This window comes from Bos javanicus, chromosome 13 (assembly GCF_032452875.1).
Source record: "Bos javanicus breed banteng chromosome 13, ARS-OSU_banteng_1.0, whole genome shotgun sequence".
In the NCBI taxonomy this organism is placed as follows: Eukaryota; Metazoa; Chordata; class Mammalia; order Artiodactyla; family Bovidae; genus Bos; species Bos javanicus.
Genome location: NC_083880.1, coordinates 34,777,453 through 34,797,135, shown reverse-complemented (window position 1 = coordinate 34,797,135; position 19,683 = coordinate 34,777,453). Strand labels below are relative to the sequence as shown.

The following is a 19,683-nucleotide window of genomic DNA, read 5'->3' as shown; positions in this document are numbered from 1 at the left end:
GTCCCTCTCTCTACTTTTTTTTAACCTGTTTTCTTTCCAGTGTCCTAAAGGACTATCTATAAAAGATTGGTTCATTGCCGAGACAAAGGTATACATTGATATCATTCAACCAGGATGTTCTAGAAATAAGTCATTGAATCGGCTTTACTTCTTACTTTCAGACTTTGTGTTTCTTGAATCTTTTTAGTAAATTTAGAAAAAAATTAAAAATAAAAGTCATTTTACTTGAAGACTTTGAAGTGAGTTTAGATAGAGCTTGGGCATCACAGATGAACTGTTGTGTAAGAATTTTAGTGTCTGACAATAGAAGCTTTGGAACCTGTAATCTCACTTTCTGTGCATTTTCCGTTCTAAGATTATTCATCTGGTCACCTCTACCATCAGGCAAAGCTGACTGTGTTACAAAGTAGTGCATAAGCTGCCTTTCTGTCCACATTGTATGTGAGCACTGTTTTTACACTACATTTTGCACAAATTGTAAAGCACATTCTTATTTCATAGGGTTGTAAGCATTTCAACATTTGTGCTTCACAAGATAATTATATCATTAAAAGTAAATTATCACATAGGGCTTCCCAGGTGGCACAGTGGTAAAGAATCTGCCTGCCAATGCAGGAGGAACAAGAGATGTGGGTTCGATCCCTGGGTCAAGAAGATCCCCTGGAGAAGGAAATGGAAACCCGCTCCAGTATTCTTGCCTGGAAAATTCCATGGACAGAGGAGCCTGGTGGGCTATAGTCCATGGGGTCGCAAAGAGTAGGACGCAACTGAGCACATGCACACACACAGAAATTATAACATATTCAGTGGCTCCAGATAAAAGTGATAATCAGATGGTAAATGGATGCTCTAAGACTGGAGGAGGACAAATTACCTTGGTATTTGAACCGAGAGAGTTTTCAGAGTTCATCTTTATGCAGAGCGTCTCTGTGGCTGATATGAAACTGATGATGATTTTTATCATTAATGAGCTTAAAGTAAAAGAAAAAATAAGACTTATAGGTAGATAACTTAGGACAGGGAGTCAAAATTGTCATTACCGGCAAGTAGTGTTTCTGATGATGATCATGTTTTTCTTGCACAGATGTTTTTGAACAGGTGCATTAGCAGGCTTTAGGAGGTTAGAATATCTCCCCAAAAGTATAGGAAAAATGTTTCTTTTTTTTGAAAGTTCATTTCATAGAGGAGATGAGTCATTGTTTGCAGCATTTTTCTTAGAGGGACTGGACTCCTAAAAAGTGAAGAACAAATGAAGACTTTAGAGACACTAAAGTCTTGTTCTGATTATTTGCATAAAAATGAAGCTCTCAGAAGTGACCCACCTGCAGCCCCTGACACAAGGTGAGGGCAGCCGGTAAGTCTGGGTCATCACAGTCCAGGAGAACTTTCTGTATTGATACAAATGTTCTCCATTGGGAGTTGTTTTATAGGGCAGCTGCTAAGCATAGATGTCTATTGGGCCCTTAAAAAATATGGCATGTGCAACTGAGGAACTGAACTTCCAACCTGAATTATTTTGACTAGTTTAGATGGCAACAGGTCTATGTGTTGGACAGCACAGGTCTGGGAAGTGGATCTGTGCTTTGTGCACGTGCTAAGACCCTTTGGAGAATCTCAGGGCATCTTTGTGATGCAAAAGAAACTGAAGCTTCTATCTCAGAGGAGACTTTTCTGTGGATTCCCCATCCCTCCCAGATTGAGCCACTGAACCAGATTGAAGTTGCTCAGTCATGTCTGACTCTTTACGACCCCATGGACTGTAGCCTACTCGGCTCCTCTGTCCATGGGATTTTCTAGGCAATAGTACTGGAGTGGATTGCCATTTCCTTCTCCAGCGGATCTTCCCAACCCAAGGATCGAATCCGGGTCTCCCGCATTGTAGACAGACGCTTTACTGTCTGAGCCACCAGGGAAATCCACCAGTGCACTAATCCACTCTCCTGGTACAAGCACACGCATACCCACACACAGGGTATGGTGTTACAGGTTCTTTGTGGCCCTGAAAACATCAAATGTTCATTTGCACATTTTGAATTATGTATCCAAAGAGAGGCGCTCTGCAGTCTCACCGTCACTAGCGTCATTAACATTGAACCTTCAGGCTAACACCTTAAGCATCACTTGGCTTCATGCTTGATGTGGATAGAATCACTATGAATCCAGCACCAAAGTGATCTTGGGGATGGAGGGCTGTAATCTAATACCATGCCAGCATGTTCTCTGGATGCTTCCTGGCTCTTTCCTCAGTCTGCGTTTTGGCTTGAGGTCATGGAGTTTTGTGAGAAATTACTGTTATAGGGGTTTGGGGTTTGTGTTTGCCTTTAACTTTTATACAAACCCCAAAGCTGTCCTTTGGGAGCCGGGGCCATGCTGTGTGCTGTGGGGAACTCTTCTGTGATGAGGGCTCGTGTGAGATCTTGGACTTACCCTGTGGACCACGCCACCACTTGGCATTCATCCCAGTCTCTTTGGGGTACCAACCTGGCTACTGACAGTACTGTGTATTTTCTCCCAAATGTCTACATCCTGTGAACCTCTGACAGTTGAGAACGTGGATAGGAAGGCAAGAACGGAGGCTACCCAGTGAACCCGCCTGTCACCCAGCCTCCCACCTAAAACCCGGGTGTCGACCTACTGCATCTCTAGGGGTCTTTGTGCTCTCAAGCCGGTGGGTGGGTGGGTGCGTGCGTGGGTGTGTGTATAGCAAATGAGGATGGGAACTCTTGAAAAACATAGGCAGGAAATTGAGGGCAGAAGGATGCGTTAGGATGGAGAAGGACCAGCCACATCCGAGATTGTGGCCCTCAGCTCTGCCCATGAGCCCACAGCCCAGGGAGCTGGTGTGATGGCCTTTGGACGCCTGATAAACCCTTCCCTCTGCACCCCGTGCTCCAGCCACAGTGGCAGCCCCTGTTCCAGGCACCAACGGCCTCCCCATTCTGCCTTTTGCATCCTCTTCTCTATCTGGAATGCCTCCCCACCAACCCACCCAGCTCTCCAGCCCAGAGTGCTGGCCACCTTACCTGAGAAGCTCTTCTCAGGACGAGATGAGCCTCCTCTCACTCTGCCCCCAGCAACTGACTCATCTGAACAGCTCAGAGCAAACGCCAGTGTCCTTGGGTGTAGACTAACCCAGGGGTCCGATAAATCTGCACTGCATTTCTTTACAATGAAAATCCGAACAGACTGGAGTGATTTTTTCCCCCCTACAAGGGCAACAAGTCATACTACCAGTTTCTTAGAAGAATGTAGTCATCATTATTAAATACCCAGACTGAAGAGGTCGGGGTGGTTCCCACTGCCCCTGTTTAACCCTTGTGTCCAGTGTGGGTGAATGCATGGATTTAATTGGATCGGGTGACTATATATCAGAAACAATTCAGCTGAGCTGTTGTGCTGATTGGATGTTTTTAAAATAACCAACTCGGGTGACCACCCAAGTCACCACCTGACCTTCTTTGGTTTGTCCAAGGAGTGGGTAAGCATTTAGGGACAATATAAGGAGAGTCAGCCTCCTCCTGGGCCTACTCTTTCCTGCTCCCTCCTTCCTTCCCTTCCCTTCTTCCCTGCCTCCTTCCTTCCCTTCCCTTCTTCCCTGCCTCCTTCCTTCCTTTTCTTTCTTTTTCTCCTTCCTTCCCCTCTCCCTTCTTTCCTTCCTTTCTTCCTCTTTCCTTTTCATCTTCTTTCTATTTTATTTCTACTTTTCCATATTTCTTTTTCTCTTGCTGCCTCTTCTTCATTTTCAGCTTAGCAATCAAGATAGAGCAACCCAGCCATGGATACCTGTAAGTTTTCCTGATTTGAATGAGTGCCTTGATCATTTTTAGAATCTGTATATGACATCTGTTTACATAGACATAAACTCTCCCTTTTCACAGCTCTTAGGTTTTTGTAACACTGTTACTATGATCTTTTAAAATTTATTATATTCTGAAACATGGAATCTGATGGTTAGGCATCATGATATTATTCTGTGGACAGAGATTTCTCATTAGAGTGAACTGATGAACTTCCCTTTCCTGTTATCTGTGTTCACAGATGTATGTGTCTGCGTGGATGTGTATGAATAAAGCCAAACAATATCTACTTACATTTTTGAGAGTGTAGTTTGTCACTGATAAGGAGGAGGCAGGGAGTCCATGACATTTCTAGTTTAATTTTAGTAGCGCAAAAATTAAAATCAAACCTCAGCTCCTGCTTTGGTGTTTGTTAACTCAAATTTAAAATTAGAAATGTGGTAATTATTTGGCCGTTCCGACTTTCTAAGGGAAACCTTATCATATTGTATGTGTGCGTGTGCTGGCCTTTAAAAATAGACATTGCCATGAGAGATGGGCCTCACTGTCTATACCGCCGTCTAACTGCCAGCTGATGCCTGTGAGTCGGTGGGCTTTGGAAGCAGTGGTGAGCTGGTGACTCTTCCAAGGAGCCTTAAATACCACCTTTGGCTGCATTCACTTCATCTTTAGACAAAGCTCTTTTGTTTTAAAAGCTAACTGCCTAAGAGTAAACACACTTGACCCTGGTCGTAAACATTTGTCATACATCTGGATAGTCTTAGCTTTCACGGACCAAATCATTTTGGCAGAAGAGTCATTAAAGTCTGACAGCCCAACAAATTATCCCAAATTCCTCATTCTCCTTACAGACTGTGACCCACCATCCACATGAAGATATTTCTTCTCTGGTATTGAAAAGTCCCCTTTGATTCATGTCCTTAAGATGATAATGTATATAAAAGAACTTAAACATGGGTGATTGAGAAAAAAAACACACGTATCTATGGTTTTGTGTGCAGTGCTTTCTGTCAGCCTTCTGAGGAGGGAATTCAAAGGACCATTCATTTCAGTTTCTGTTTATTTTTTTAAATTAATTTTTATTGGATCACAGTTGATTTACAATGTTGAGTTAGTTTCTGCTGTATAGCGAAGTGAATGAGTTATACATATACATACATCCACTCCTTTTTAGAGTCTTTTCTCATATAGGTCATTACAGAGTATTGAGTAGAGTTTCCTGTGCTATAGAGTAGGTCTTTATTAGCTATCTATTTTCTATGTAGTAGTAGCAGTAGTGTTAGTCACTCAGTTGTGTCCGACTCTCTGGGACCCCAGGAACTGTAGCCCGCCAGGTTCCTGGAATTTTCCAGGCAAGATAGTGGAGTGGGTACCCATTCCCTTCTCTGGGGGATCTCCTGCATTGCAGGGAGATTCTTTACTGTCTGAGCCACCAGGGAAGCGACATATACACACTACTATATATAGTATGAAAGTGTGTATATGTCAAACCTGACCTCCCAGTTCGCCCTTGGTAACCGTATGTTTGTTTTGTACATCTGTATCTCTAGCATTTCCATTTAGATTCCAGAGGCTGTATGATCATCTTTCCACTGGGGGGATTCTGTCCACTGTGACGGCAGTCATCCTCGGCTGCTTAGGCCTGGATCTTGAGTTGCCACTTTTAGTACAAATCCTGCCCCTGCCCCCACAGGCTTCTGGAGCCTTCGAGCACGTGGTGACCACACAGAGCATCTGCTGCCAGGCCACGCCTGTAACCGGGAAGTGGAGGGGCAGCCGAGGGTCCAGGGCTGCCTGGACCAGTGCCTCTGGATGGTCACACATGAGTGATGAAGCCCAGGGTTTTGTGAGCGGGTTTGGTTATGGGGTCCAGGCCTGTGCCAGGCATCATGGGTCTTTGTAAGAGGCCGGGTTGTTGGGGCTGGGGTCTGACCCAGCTTTGACTTGGCTTGGCTTGGCTTCCTGTAGCCACTAATGTTAAAAAAAAAAAAAAGAAACAAAACTCTGCCCAAGGCCCCTAAAAGGCCCCTGCTCCACAACAGAGCCTGGCCTTGTCAGGGTGCTGTCAGCAGCCCATAGCTGTCAGAAAAGACAGTGTTTTCCTTTCTGTGACCTTATAGACATAAAGCAAAACTTACATGTGATGAACTCTGCCATAAACCCCCACTCCCTTGCGATCATGTGCTAAGGTCTTGAATCTTCTTCTAAGCAGGGGGCAGCTGTTGGGTTTGAGGCTTATTCTAGAGCTTTCTGTAAAATCAGATTTATTCAATAGTCTCACATCCTAAAGAGAGCTGGATTAGCCATCCCCACCCTTGATAACAGCCCGCTCCCCTCATGCTCATGTGAGCCCCTTGGTGGTCATCTCAGGTCTCCATGTAGGCTGCATCCACAGTCGTCATATTGTGTGTTTTCAGGTTTCAGGGACAACTTTATATGGCCCATGACATATACTGTGTGTTAAGACTTGAAAACCTCTTTCTATCTTGGCCAGATTATGCAATATTCAAGTAGGAATCAGTCTTCTAAATCAGATATTCCCCATCTGCTATCCAGTTGGGCCTGCTCAGGCCATTTTTCATCCTTCATGCCATGGAGAGCCACATAAACACTGATTTGAAAGAAGTCTCATATCTATTGGGTCCCAGAGCCCACAGGCAAAAAGTGTACTGTGCACCTTGGAGTTCACCCAGAAACCCCACGTCATGGTCATATGGGAGGATCCCTTCAGGAGAGCTTCAAAAAGCGTTTACTTTCAGATTGGGGACTTTTTAGTTAATTGCACAGAATTTCTTTTTTTTTTTTTTTAATTGAAGTATAGTTGAGTTATAATGTTGTGTTAATTTCTTCTGCACAACAAAATGATCCAGTTATGTGTATATGTGTGCATATTCAGTCGTGTCTGACTCTTTGCCACCCTCTTGACTGTAGCCCACCAGGCTCTTCTGTCCATGGGATTCTCCAGGCCAGAACACTGCAGAGGGTTGTGATGCTTTCCTCTAGGGGATCTTCCAGACTCACAGATTGAACCCACCTCCCTTAGGTCCCTGCAATAGCAGATAGGTTCTTTACCACTCTAGTACCACTTAGGAAGCCCAACATATATACACATGCCATGCACCGCGTGGCCTGCAGGATCTTAGTTCCCTGACCAGGGATTGAACCCTCACTGCCTACAGTGGAAGCATGGAGTCCTAACCACTGGAACCACCAGGAAAGTCGCTATACATTTTTTAAAAATATTCTTTTCCTTTATGGTTTATCATTAGATATTGAATATAGTTCCCTAATAGGACAAAATTCTTTGTAAAATTTATTTATTTTTAATTGAAGGATAATTTTTTTACAGTATTGCATTGATTTCTACCAAACATCAACAAGAATCAGTCATTGGTTTACCCATGTCCCCAGGACAGAGTTTCTTAATGTGAATTTGCTTATCCTGTAGTTGACTTTGATTTAAACAGACAGCAGCATGGAGAACAGCATACATATATATGCATACGTGTAAACACAAACCCCCTTGGCACATGACAGAAGATTCTAAGAGCCAACCAGCACCCTGGCCTCTGTGTAGACCACACAGAAGGATAGCATTACTGGGTGCACTTTGGCTGCCCTCTGTACTGTCATTTTTAGGATTTTACTAACATATTATTTGAAGTTTAAAATAAAATCAGTTGTTCTTAAGAGAAACACATGACCTGCCATGCACTTTACATAAAAAAATATCAATGCAGTACAGTAAATCCGCCATACACTTTGCATAAAAAATATCAATGCAGTACAGTAAATCCCAACATCAGATTAACAAGTTAGCTATGTGAGATTTTGTGTACCTGAGGTCTGCCTTGTAGATCGATTTATTGTAGATTTTTGTTTGATTTTAGAACATCATGCATATTTATTGTCCTAATTGCCTGAACTCCAAGGTCAGAAGAGGTTTACCTCTTTTTGTCTTAAGGCTACAAACACAGTTTCCCCAAATAGTGAAATTCTAATAAACCAACAAACTGCTTGTTGAAAGAACCTTGAGTGGATCAAGATTTAAACAAAGACTGAATTTGGTCTTATTTAGAAGAGGTATGATATGTTGTTGCAAATTGTGGAGGGCAACTATCCACTTCAATTTAAACTTGGTGAAAGGAATAAGAAGAAATCAGTGTGGAGGTTTGTTTGAAGTATGGTGAACTCTTAATTATCCTGAAAATTGGGTATTTACAAGTGGCAGATATTTCTAAGTGTATCTAAACAGGTTTGGAAAATGGTTTGATACTTATAGTCGATATTGGTATGTCTGGTATTTAGGTCTCCTAACTGTTATTGCAGGTGTTCAGTAAATACCTGTGTGGTGGTGAAACTGATGAATGGGACACACACACACACACAGACACACATGCACGCACACACACACACACACACACACACACACACACACGCTGAAAGCATTTGATGTCCTTATCTGCTGAGCTCCAGTGAAATTTCTCTTTTTAACACTTCTGACTCATTCAAGTCTTTTCCAGAAGGAAGGTAATTACGTGTTTTTATTTTAAACAGTTCTGTTTTTATACTGCTGGTGGACAAGTGAGGAATAATCAGTTTTAACTTTTAAATGAAATGAGTAATTAAGTCCAGAAGGTACTGCTGATAAAATTGGAATCCTATCTGTCATTTAATCGAGTGCCATGTTAACTTTGCTTTGCATGTTGCTGCGGGAAGGAAATATGCTAGACAATACACTCTTAAATTTTTTTTAATGATTGAGAGAATTAGGATCATTTAAAAAGGTTGAAAGACCAGGTGACCAATGTCTAGAAAATTGTTTAATTAAACCTAAAGTAAATAAGCTAAGATTATTGTGATGTGGTACTTTTTAAGAATAGCAATTTAGAGATTGGTATGTTCCTTAAACAGTGTAGATGTTGTTGTTTACCTTGAAAGGTTTGCTTGTGTGATTCACTTATTTGAAAGTTCAGACCTATTGTGTGACTACAGCCTCTCTGTGTGACCCCTGGGGCCAGACTGTTGTTTGTTGTTCTTCTTGAGTTGCTCGGTTGTATCTGACACTCTTGTGGCCCCATGGACTGTAGCCCACCAGGCTCCTCTGTCCATGGGATTCCCCAAGCAAGAATACTGGAGTGAGTTGCTATTTCCTCTTCCAGGGGATCTTCTCAACCCAGGGATCAAACCTGCATTTCCTACATTGGCAGGCAGATACTTTACCACTCAGCCACCTGGGAAGCCTCACATTCTAACACTCTTAGTTATTAATGGGCATCTCTCAGTATTTGAGGGGGTTGGTTCCAGGACCCACCACGGGTACTAAAATCCCCAGAAACTCAGGTCCCATAGGTGGCCCTCCTATGGGATGCTGATCCACTGTTCAGCATCCGTGGAACCAACCAACTGCAGATCATATAGTGCTGTATTTATTGCAAAACATCTACTTACAAGTGAACCCATGCAGTTTAAAGCCATGTTGTTCACGGGTCACCCATACTTGTATTAGCATGGGAAGTAATTCAACCTGTATCCTGTCCTCATCTGTAAAATGGAGACAGTGATGTACCTGGCATGTTGAGTTGTTAAAAGACACTTAAAGTGGCACTTGCCACGTGGCCATGTTTATTGAGAGAGTACTATTATTAATCTTCATTAGGGCAAAGATGACTCGTAAGTTTCAGTTTTAGCCTTAAACTGTAAGGACTTCTTTTTTTAAACAGTTTATTAAAGTATAGTTGATTTACAGTATTGTGTTAATTTCTGCTGTACAGCAAAGTGATTCAGTTATATGCATTCTTTTTCATATTTTTTTCCATTATGGCTTATCATCGGATATTGAATATAGCTCCCTGTGCTATGCAGTAGGACCTTGTTGTTTATCTGTCTTACATATAATATCTTACCTCTGCTAACCTCCGCCTCCTACTCCATCCGTCCTCCTTTCCACTCCCTTGGCAATCACAGGTCTGCTCTCTCAGTCGGTTTCTCTTTGTGGATAGGTTCATTTGCACCATATTTTAGATTCCACATATAAGTGATATCATACGGTATTTGTCTTTCTCTGACTTGACTTCACGTAGTGTGATAATCTCTAGTTGCATCCATGTTGCTGCAGATGGCATGATTTTGTTCTTTTTTATGGCTGAGTTGCATTGCCTTGTGGCTCCCCAGGTGGCTCAGTGGTAAAGAATCTGCCTGCAGTGCAGGAGACGCTGGTTCGATCCCTGGGTCAGGAAGATCCCCTGGAGGAGACAATGGCACCCCACTCCAGTATTCTTGCCTGGGAAATCCCATGGAGAGGGGAGTCCATAGGATTCTAAAGAGTCAGACACGACTGACTGAGCATAGCAGAATTCCACTGTGCATGTACCACATCTTCTTCATTCATCTGTCAGTGGGCGTTGAGGTTGTTTCCACGTCTCGGCTCTTGTGAGTAGTGCTGCTATGAACATAGGGGAACGTGCCCCTATCTTTTTGAATTAGAGTTTTGTCTAGAAGTGGGATTGCTGGATCAGGTGCCAACTTTATTTTTGAGGAACTCCCATACTGTTTTCCATAGTGGCTACATCGATTTACATTGTAAGGAATTTTTATTTTTCATCTCAAATGTTATTGCAATGATTTTTATAATCTTGGCGTTAAAAGTAGACAGTTTGAGCATATGATTCCTTGGAATCTAGGGAAATTAATGTGTTATTTTAGTTACAGTAATAGAAAATGACTACTTCTGAGGCCTGAGCAGTCATTCCAAAACCAGTTTCCTGAAGAGGTGGTGCTCAATATATTAGATTTAACCAGGCTTCTTTAGCTGGTTCACACCCAGAAAGCCTTGGTCATAACTCATGTACATCCCACCAGGGGAAAGGAAAACTTTCCTTCTTATGTTTTGGGTGGGGTTTTGGAACTTATATGTAAGATGATTATCTGGATTTTATTACCCATTGGTGGGTTCCTTTTATTAAAATAAAAATAAAAGAAGAGAATATTCTTTTGGTTCAGATGTGAAATTGTAGCAAATACCTACATATTTATTCATCAGAGGAAATTTGGGATGAATTGAAATGAAATATTTCAGCTAGACTTGGATCAGCGTCAGATTGAACAGGTCATAGTTAATTTAAAAAGGCGATAGTTTTCTAAAACTGAATGATCATGGCATCACCAACTCATGGGCATGAGTTTGAGCAAACTCTGGGAGATGGTGCAGGACAAGGAAGCCTGGCGTGTTGTGGTCCATGGTGTCACAAAGAGTCGGACACGACTGAGCGATTGAACAGCAACAGCATTCAAATCACTTGGTGAAGTTTTTGAAAAATACAGTTTGCTGGGCCCCACCGCAGGCTGTTTACACGTAATTGAGGGTTGGGGCTGGAATCCTCCCCCAGGCGGTATGATGCGAGCACGGTGGGTGGCCCTGCCCCTGGCCTTCTGTCTCTCCCCGTGCAGCGTCTTGGCCCAGTGCCATCTGTCACTGGCGTGTGAATGGACACACCTGCAGTGGGGCCTTCAGAACATTGTTCTAATCAGCTGTACACTCAGGAAAAGCACACTCACTCAAGGGTCAAAGGCTATTTTGAAAATTGAGTTTTCCTTCGCTAACCTTTTGTGTTTGTTTTTTTTCCCCCAACTATGTAACATCTCGTAGAAAAATCATATTTAAAATCCAAGCGAATACAGGATGTCCTCATCTTATTTTTACCAAATCTAAGTCTAGGGCAGTTCCTTTGAATTACAAATTATTTGTTGAACTACAGTGTACATGGACAGAGCATACATGGGAACAGCATGACACCCAGACCCTGAGCCCTCTAGCAGAGAATCGTCTATCAGTTTGTGAGGGATTCGACCATAATTCAGCTCACGAAGGAGCTACCGCCAACTCCAATCACTGCCTTCATGTATGATGTAAAGAACACTCAGTCATTCTTTTCGCTGATGTCATTACCAGCACAAGAGAAGCTCAGGGTAAAGGAACAGCAGGATGCTCTAAGAAGCTTCCCCGAGAATAATTAGAACAAGGGGATGTATTTCTATCAGCCGTTAAGAATCAGTAGCCAGAGCTCTATTGTCCCTGGGTCTTCAGAGTCCCTGGAACTTTGCTCTGGTGACCCCACTGCCCCTGCGGCACACACCTGCTGCCCGAATCCAAGCAGATCCTCTTCTTGCTCATAATAGGAAGGGCTGAAAATTGATATTTTCTGAGATAGTGAAGGAGGTGAGTCCTGCCAACCAACACCTGAGCCTTCCCTAGGGCAGGTATAGAATATTTCCAGAGAAAATTTTGCTGACAAAGCTCACACCCTTTCCTCCCGCTAACTTCTAGAGTCAATGTCCGTGGCATGATACCTGTTCCCCTTTGTTGTTTCTAATATCCATAAGTGACCTTGAACCCTAGGCTACCTCAAGTGCTAGAGTCCCAGGGAACCAGCCATCGCCAGCCACCTTAAAGGAGTCACTCTGATCGTGGTGACTAGTCATTTTCTGAGGAGTTTCCCAGTCTCTGAGATACTCCTGTTCCTCTCTTCTAAGACGCTACAGGGCTGGGACCTGGTGCCTTGTAGATCTGACAGTCACCAGTCCTACCTTCCAGGTAGCCCTTGAACTCAAGGACTTCTGTACCTTTGGTCTTGGCTTGGTTCCCGTTCCTCTCTGGAATATGCCAGGATGTCATAAAATGTCAAGTAATTTTTTTTTTTAATCTTTACCAAGGGCTGGCATTCGATCTGTCCTGTATGAGAGGGACACACCTGCCAGAGCTAAAAAGAGGCTCTTATCACATCCTACCTGGCACGGGGGCAGTTGGGGATGAGTAACCACTTGACGTGGGCTGGCAGTTCCTCCTGACTGTGGTTCCTAGCAGCTCTGCCTGCCTCAGTGTCCAGCCTTTACATTTAAAACAGATAAAGCCTTAAGACTCCATGTCCCAGTGCAGGGGCCCTGGGTTTGATCCCTGGTCAGGCAACTAGATCCCATATTCTGCAACTGAGAATTTGCATGCTGCAACTAAGACCTGGCATAGCCAAATAAATGAAATTAAAAAAAAAATAAATGAAACAGGTAAAGCATTTAAGAAGAAGGGCTCCTGGGTGCTTTGAGACATTAAAATAAATGAGAAGGAGCAATGTACAGGACATATTGGGCTTCCCTGATAGTTCGGTTGGTAAAAAATCCACCTGCAATGCAGGAGATCCTGGTTCAATTCCTGGGTCGGGAAGATCCCCTGGAGAAGGGATAGGCTACCCACTCCAGTATTCTTGGGCTTCCCTTGTGGCTCATCTGGTAAAGAATCCGCTTGCAATGTGGGAGACCTGGGTTCGATCCCTGAGTTGGGAAGATCCCCTGGAAAAGGGAAAGGCTACTCTGGTATTCTGGCCTGGAGAATTCCATGGGCTGTATAGTCCATGGGGTCGCAAAGAGTTGGACAAGACTGAGCAATTTTCACTTTCACTTTCAATGTACGGGAGATAATAAATAAACTTCCTTCTCAGTAAACAAAAGTACACCAAGCGTTACAGTCAGAGGGATTCATGCAGGGTGGGAGGAGACGGCTGGATGGTGGACTGTCAGCAGTGCAAACACATGGATGAGGATGGAGAACCATCATGCCCCTTGGGCACAGAGTGGGTGTTCTATAAGTGTGATTTATCCCCAAAGGCAAAAGCTCACTAGTCCATATTCAAACAGCCATGTAGAGTAGAGATCAGATATGTAGGACAAATGTGAGATCGCTGATTGCTTCATACACAAATGCAGCTTGGAAGTGTTTTATGAGCAAGCAGCACTTTGAACACTTCAGGGCCTCCCTCGGAAGCTTGGAAGTCATAGGTGGGCACACAGAAGATGGCAGTTTGATGGGGGGTGTGCTGAGGTTGAAGAACAGGAGTCTGGGGAGACTTCACAGATGGAAAGGAGGGAGGGTTTTGATAAGTGGAAAGATGAGAGTTTGTGGAAGGAAGGAGGAAGAAAGGTGGAAGGGAGTGGTCATTGATTGGACCAAGGAGGGCCGTGAATTTCAAGATAGTTGGGGTGTGTTTACTGCCCACAGAATTCTTGGGTATCTTGACAGGGCAGATGCTGACGACTGCGGGAGGGATGGGGTGGATGAGGTGCTACTGAAGTCGGGGAGGCTGTGGGATTGGACAAGTCTCAAAGTGTGGTGACGATGATGCAGCAGAGAGAGGAAGGAAGGGATCAGAGTGGGGCACGGGAGGAATGTACCAGTTCGAGCGATTGATTGGGTACCAAGGTCAGCAGGGATGGAGGAGACGCATGGGGCCACTGCCTCAAGTGCATGGGGAGCCACAGAGTATGCATGAGAAAAGGGTGAGGGGTGCCCCAACGTCACAGTGATGAGCTTGCTGCATTTTCCCTATTGCTTCTGGAGGGAGATCAGCAGAAAAGCCTGCAGAGCCCCGTGTCCTGAGCGAGAAGGATTTGGCTGTAGAGGTGGCTGCCGGCTCCCCATGGTGGGAAACAGCAGGCAGGTGGGAGGCAGGAGGTTGAGTCTGCTGCCCCAAATGACTGCCGTGTCTGGTGCTGTGCAGAGACCGCCAAGGGCCTTTTATAAGTTTCCCTGGGAATCTGGAAGAGTGATCAGTCAGGTGCCTGTCTTGCAGCACAGTTAATCACAGAGTAAATTGTTAGTTGCAGATTAGAGATAGTTTAGCTTCTGTAAAAGCTCAACAGGAGATAAGGTATCTCATGGGTCCCAGAGCTGCTATTTTGCATCTTCTCCTCACCCTAGATCCTCAGGTCTTTGAGCCCTGCTCCTGAATGGGGCAAGAGTAAGGATGGGAAGGCTTTGACCTGAGTTGAATTGCTTCCAGCTCTGCTTCAGGCCTGCAGTCTGGTTGTCATGCACAGGTGAACCTTGGCCTCTGAGCATCTTCCGAGGCAGTGAGCAGGACCTTGACTGCTAAAGGCTGTACCTCCAATGACCCCTGCAAGCACTTCAGAGGAACAGAAGCCCACGTTGACTGAGACAGCAAAGTGGATTAAGTGCTAGGAATAACTTGGCATGGAATATGTAGAATCTACATGTATAAAATTGTGGAATATGCCTAAAGGATACAAAAAGAATTTGAAAAAAAAAAAAGTGGGAGGGCATGCATTGTGTTCTATAATAAGAAAATTCAAGATTGTGAATATAGCAATTCTTCATAAATTAATTTATTAAATTTAACTTATTCCCAATAAATACCAACTCTTAAAAAAAAAGGTAGGCAAGTGGATTCTCAGTTCACATAGGTATGTAAACAAGAGCTATCACTTATTAAACACACTGTGGAATTAAAAGGTATTACTGGCATAAAGGGCTTCCCTGGTGGCTCAGACGTTAAAGAATCCGCCTGTAATACAGGAAACCCAGCTTTGATCCCTGGGTTGGGAAGATCCCCTGGAGGAGGAAATGTCAACCCACTGAAGTATTCTTGCCTTGAGAATCCTATGGACAGGAGTTCATGGGGTTGCAAAGAGTCGGACACACCTGAGCTACTAACATACACGCTGGCATAGAATAAAACAGAACAGTGCAACAGATTAGAGAACCAGAAATAGTCCCCCAAATATATGGGGATAAATTTTTTAAATGGGGGGAAAAAGCATTTAAAATCAGTAGGGGAAAATGGGCCATTAAATGAATGCTAAGACAACTGGGTAACCACATGAAAAAAATAACAAATAAATTTATTTCTTTAAATAAATTGTACCATACATCAGGATACATTTCCAAGAGATCTCATATTTACAGATGAACAAGTCAACTGTGTAAAGACATTTTTGAGAGTTATTGGAGAGTTGATCAAATATCAAAGGACATCATATACCTTATTAAATTTGTTACATATGGTAATATCATGATGGCTATGCAAGAAAATGTTCATAATGTTTTGAAATGCTTACTGAAGCATGTAAATAGGGGTGAAATCACTTGAAATCTTGGGTTTGCTTTAAAATAATGTTATGGAGAGAGAGAGATAAGAGAAGCAAGTGGGACAAAATTTTGATAATTGTCAAAACTAGTGGTGAGTGTAGGGGGTTCACCGTAGCTTTGTCTCTACTTTGCATAGGTTTATATTTTTTCAAATCAAAAACAGTGCCATAATAAAACAATTTTTAATGTATTTTATTGAAATGAAGTTTATTTACAATGTTATGTTAATTTCTGCTGTACGGCAAAGTGATTCATGTGATTTATTTATACATATATATATATTCTTTTTCATTATGGTTTATTATAAGATATTGAATCTAGTTCCCTGTACTATGCAGTAGGACCTTGTTGCTTATCCATTCTGGAAATACTAGTTTGCATCTGCTGATCCCTGTCCCATCTCCCCTTTCCCTTAGCAACCACAAGTCTGTTCTCTATGTCTGTGAGTCTATTTCTGTTTCATAGATAGTTCATTTGTGTCCTGTTTTAGATCCCACCTACAAGTGATATCATATGGTATTTGTTTTTCTCTCTGACTTACTTCATTTAGTATGATAATCTCTGGGTCTGTCCATATTGCTGCAAAGGGCAGTATTTCATTCTTTGTTATTACTGAGTAATATTCTATTGTATATATCATATCTTCTGTATCCATTCATCTGTCAGTGGACACTTAGGTTGCTTCCTTGTCTTGGTTATTGTAAGTGCTGCTGTAAACATGGGGGTACATGTATCTTTTTGGATTAGAGGTCTTGTCTAGGTATATGCCCAGGAGTGGGATTGCTGGATCACGTAGTAGCTCTAGTTTTAGTTTTTTGAGGAATCTCTAATACTGTTCTCTATAGTGGGTATACCAATTTACATTCCTACCAACAGTGTAGGAAAGTTCCCTTTTCTCCACACCCTCTCCAGCATTTGTTATTTGTAGACTTTTTAATGATGGCCATTCGGACCAGTGTGAGGTGGTACCTCTTTGTGGTTTTGATTTGCATTTCTCTAATGATTAGCAATGATGAGCATCTTTTCAAAAACGTATAATGTCTTAATAGCTCTAGATTTTGCAGATTTTTCCCAACTGCTTACAATCCAGAGGCCATGAAATAAAAGATTGATTTTAAAAAACCAACTGAATTCTAAAAACAATAACAACACTTTTGAACTGGGAAACAAAAACATCAAAGAGAGGGGAAAAATTAGGGAAACTATTCTCAACTCTTATCACAGATATATGGCTAATAATATGTTAACATGTAAATTTCTAAAAATCAAAAAAAAAAAGCAAAACACACTGTAAAAATATCAGCAATGCATCTACATGGATATACACCAAAAAAGAAAGAAAAATTAAATTTGAATCTAAAGCATGTGAAAAGATGCTCAACCTCTTTCACTCAGTAATAAAAGTGTACCATGACTGTGAAACCTCAGAGAAGCAAAGATTTAGAATTTGATCACAAGCTCTGATGGTAAGGCTGTAGGGAGAATTGCTGATGGAAATATAAAATGATACAATGTTGGGGAGGACCAACTTGGCAGTTTCCATCAGATTTCCTTCACATACACTTGCATTCCTGATTATATATTATAGTTTTGTGGTAAATAGCAAAATATTAGAAACTATGGTGCCCATCAATAAGGGACTCATTAAGTAAGTTATGGGTTGCTATGTAACAAATGAGGAAGCTGTGTGCCTTTATGGAAAGATCTTCACAATGCATCTCTAAGGATACTTTACATCTGGGTATAAAAGGGAAAAGAAGCATTTATTTGTATTTGCTTGCATGCATAAAGTCTGTAAGGACAAACCAGAAACTAGTAACTGTGAACCGTCTCCTACTTTTTAGCTCTATTTGAATCACATAAATCCAGAAATTAGAAACATAAGCCGGATTTGAAAAGACTGCACTGTAGACTTAGTCCAGAGTCACCTTTACAGACCAAGTTCTGGCTTTCTGTATGACATCTATTAGCAGTATAATTTTATATAAATTGAATAAAAATCCAAAAATAACAGTTAGGTCATTTGAAAACATACACCTCAGGTGCCCATTAAATGTGCTTTTCAATATATGTTTTGTTCAGAATGCGGTCAGTTGGACCAACCCTGGATGGGTACTTCAATTAAGTAAGATATTGTGACTGTTCCGAGAGGAAGAATGCTCCCTTTGCCCACTCTATATCATTTCATCACCTGCCTCCTGGTCCAGGCAGCTGCTCTATTAAATATGAATGCCACATATGTTTCAAAACTACAGGTGAAGAAATTTGATGAACTATCTGGCCGTAAATTATGTCATGATTCTCGGGAGTTTTTTTCCCCCACCTGGAGCCAGAGCTCTTTTACTAGGGTTGAGACATCAAGCATTTACTTGCTGAATGCCCTTTCATTTTTGTTTTAAAAGCTGCCAATTAGCACCTATTTTATTGACTTCACACCACACCCAACAGAACTCCTTCTCCGAAAGGCATAAATGACAGTTTTCTGGTCTTTCCAGAAACAAAATTGCTAACTTCTCTCCTCCTCTCTGTTTACTTTTTTCTTTGTAAGGAAGAAGGGGTTAGAAATATTTTTCACGTTTTCATGCTGTGTATGGGCTAAGAGACTAAGCGAGAAAGGCAAGGTGGGTGGGGATCCTTCTCAGTTATTCCTTCACCTGGGACCAAAGGCCATTCATTCATGTCAGCAACTCTGTCCTGCTCAGCACTTGTGTTAAGTCCAAAGAAAGGCGCATCCAAGGAGGAGCAAGAAGGTACTCTGAGCAGACTTCAGGAGTCCAACCCTTAAGACATCCCTCCTTATCATCTTAATGGGAATGAAAATATTAAAAAAAAATTTTTTTTGGTATCTCACCCCTCTTTCTTCTTAAAATTAGATTTAGTCATCTTTCAGACTTGACATTTCACATCTTTCAACATTGTAATACGAAGCCAGGAAAACTGCAGTATACATAGTCTCACAGATGTATAGGTTTTTCTGTAGAAGGCATGACCCCACAAACATTTATGTTATATTCACAAATGGAAGCACTTGCGTCTTTTTTTCTTCTAAAAATCATTCTGGTGAACACTTAACCTGCCCCAGCCATTTTATGGACACATGCAGCCCCCCTGGGCTGGTGGAGCTGGGAGGTAGAGACGAGGCAAGCCAGGGCAGTGATGTCGGAAGATCAGGTCTCGGGTGCTTCAGGAGTTCTCCTTGTTGGTAGGTTGTTGCAAAATAACCGAAACTATGTTGGCATGGATGGCATTTCTTCTGTAGGTGTTTAGTATTGCTAAGAGCTCCATACATTGTTAAAAGCAGAAAGGTTGGAATGGAATCTGTTAACCTAGGATCCCATCTGTTGAAACAATTAGAACAGTATAAAGCAAACTGGATAATATTGATTCCAGCAGGCATTACTGCATAGATTTGTTAAGGTAGAAAGGAGTCTGTGTGGGCGCATGTGTGCCAGGAAAGAGTTCAGGAAGAGAAGAATCAGATGAAGAGGAAAGGGAGGGAGAGGGATATACAAGGGCAGTGGTGATGCCTCTGGGTACGGTGTCTGAGGAGCCTGCACTGAGCTGAGTGCTCTGTTCTGGATGTGAGCGTCCTGCATCCTTAGAAAAACCTTTTGGCTTCCATCATTGGTGGTGGTAATTGACCCATGAGTCCCATAGCTAGGAAAGGGCAGAGCTGGGGTTTGAACGCCTGTCTGTCTGAAGAACCCAGGCCCTTAAGCTCTGGGCTGCCCTTTGCATGAAGTGTCACCTCTGGTACATTACTGGTCACCACTACCTCTTTCTGAGAAATACGTTACAATGCAGTTCTCCCTAATAATGGTTTAGAAGCATCCTTTCAGAAATTGAGAACAGCCCATCTTGATCTTTCGAATCACTTTTTGTTCCAATTTTGGGCTTTGGGAAATCTGATGTGCGCATTTTTTAAAATCATGACATGTGGCGTTTTGGAAA

At 42.4% G+C, this 19,683-nt stretch overlaps 1 protein-coding gene across 9 annotated transcripts in view; it reads left to right on the top strand.

The window, feature by feature from the left end:
- Positions 1-3,332: 3,332 nt before the first annotated feature.
- SVIL (supervillin) overlaps positions 3,333-19,683 on the top strand; it is a 156,514-nt gene continuing 140,163 nt past the window's right edge. For 3 of the 9 annotated variants that reach the window (XM_061436232.1, XM_061436230.1, XM_061436231.1), the window contains exon 1: positions 3,334-3,785. In XM_061436232.1, the coding sequence (XP_061292216.1) occupies positions 3,776-3,785 (10 nt within the window). In that variant the 5' untranslated portion in view covers positions 3,334-3,775. Of the gene's footprint in view, positions 3,786-19,683 lie in introns of all 9 variants that reach the window. The other 6 variants (XM_061436229.1, XM_061436234.1, XM_061436233.1 and 3 more) reach the window with 6 other exon arrangements.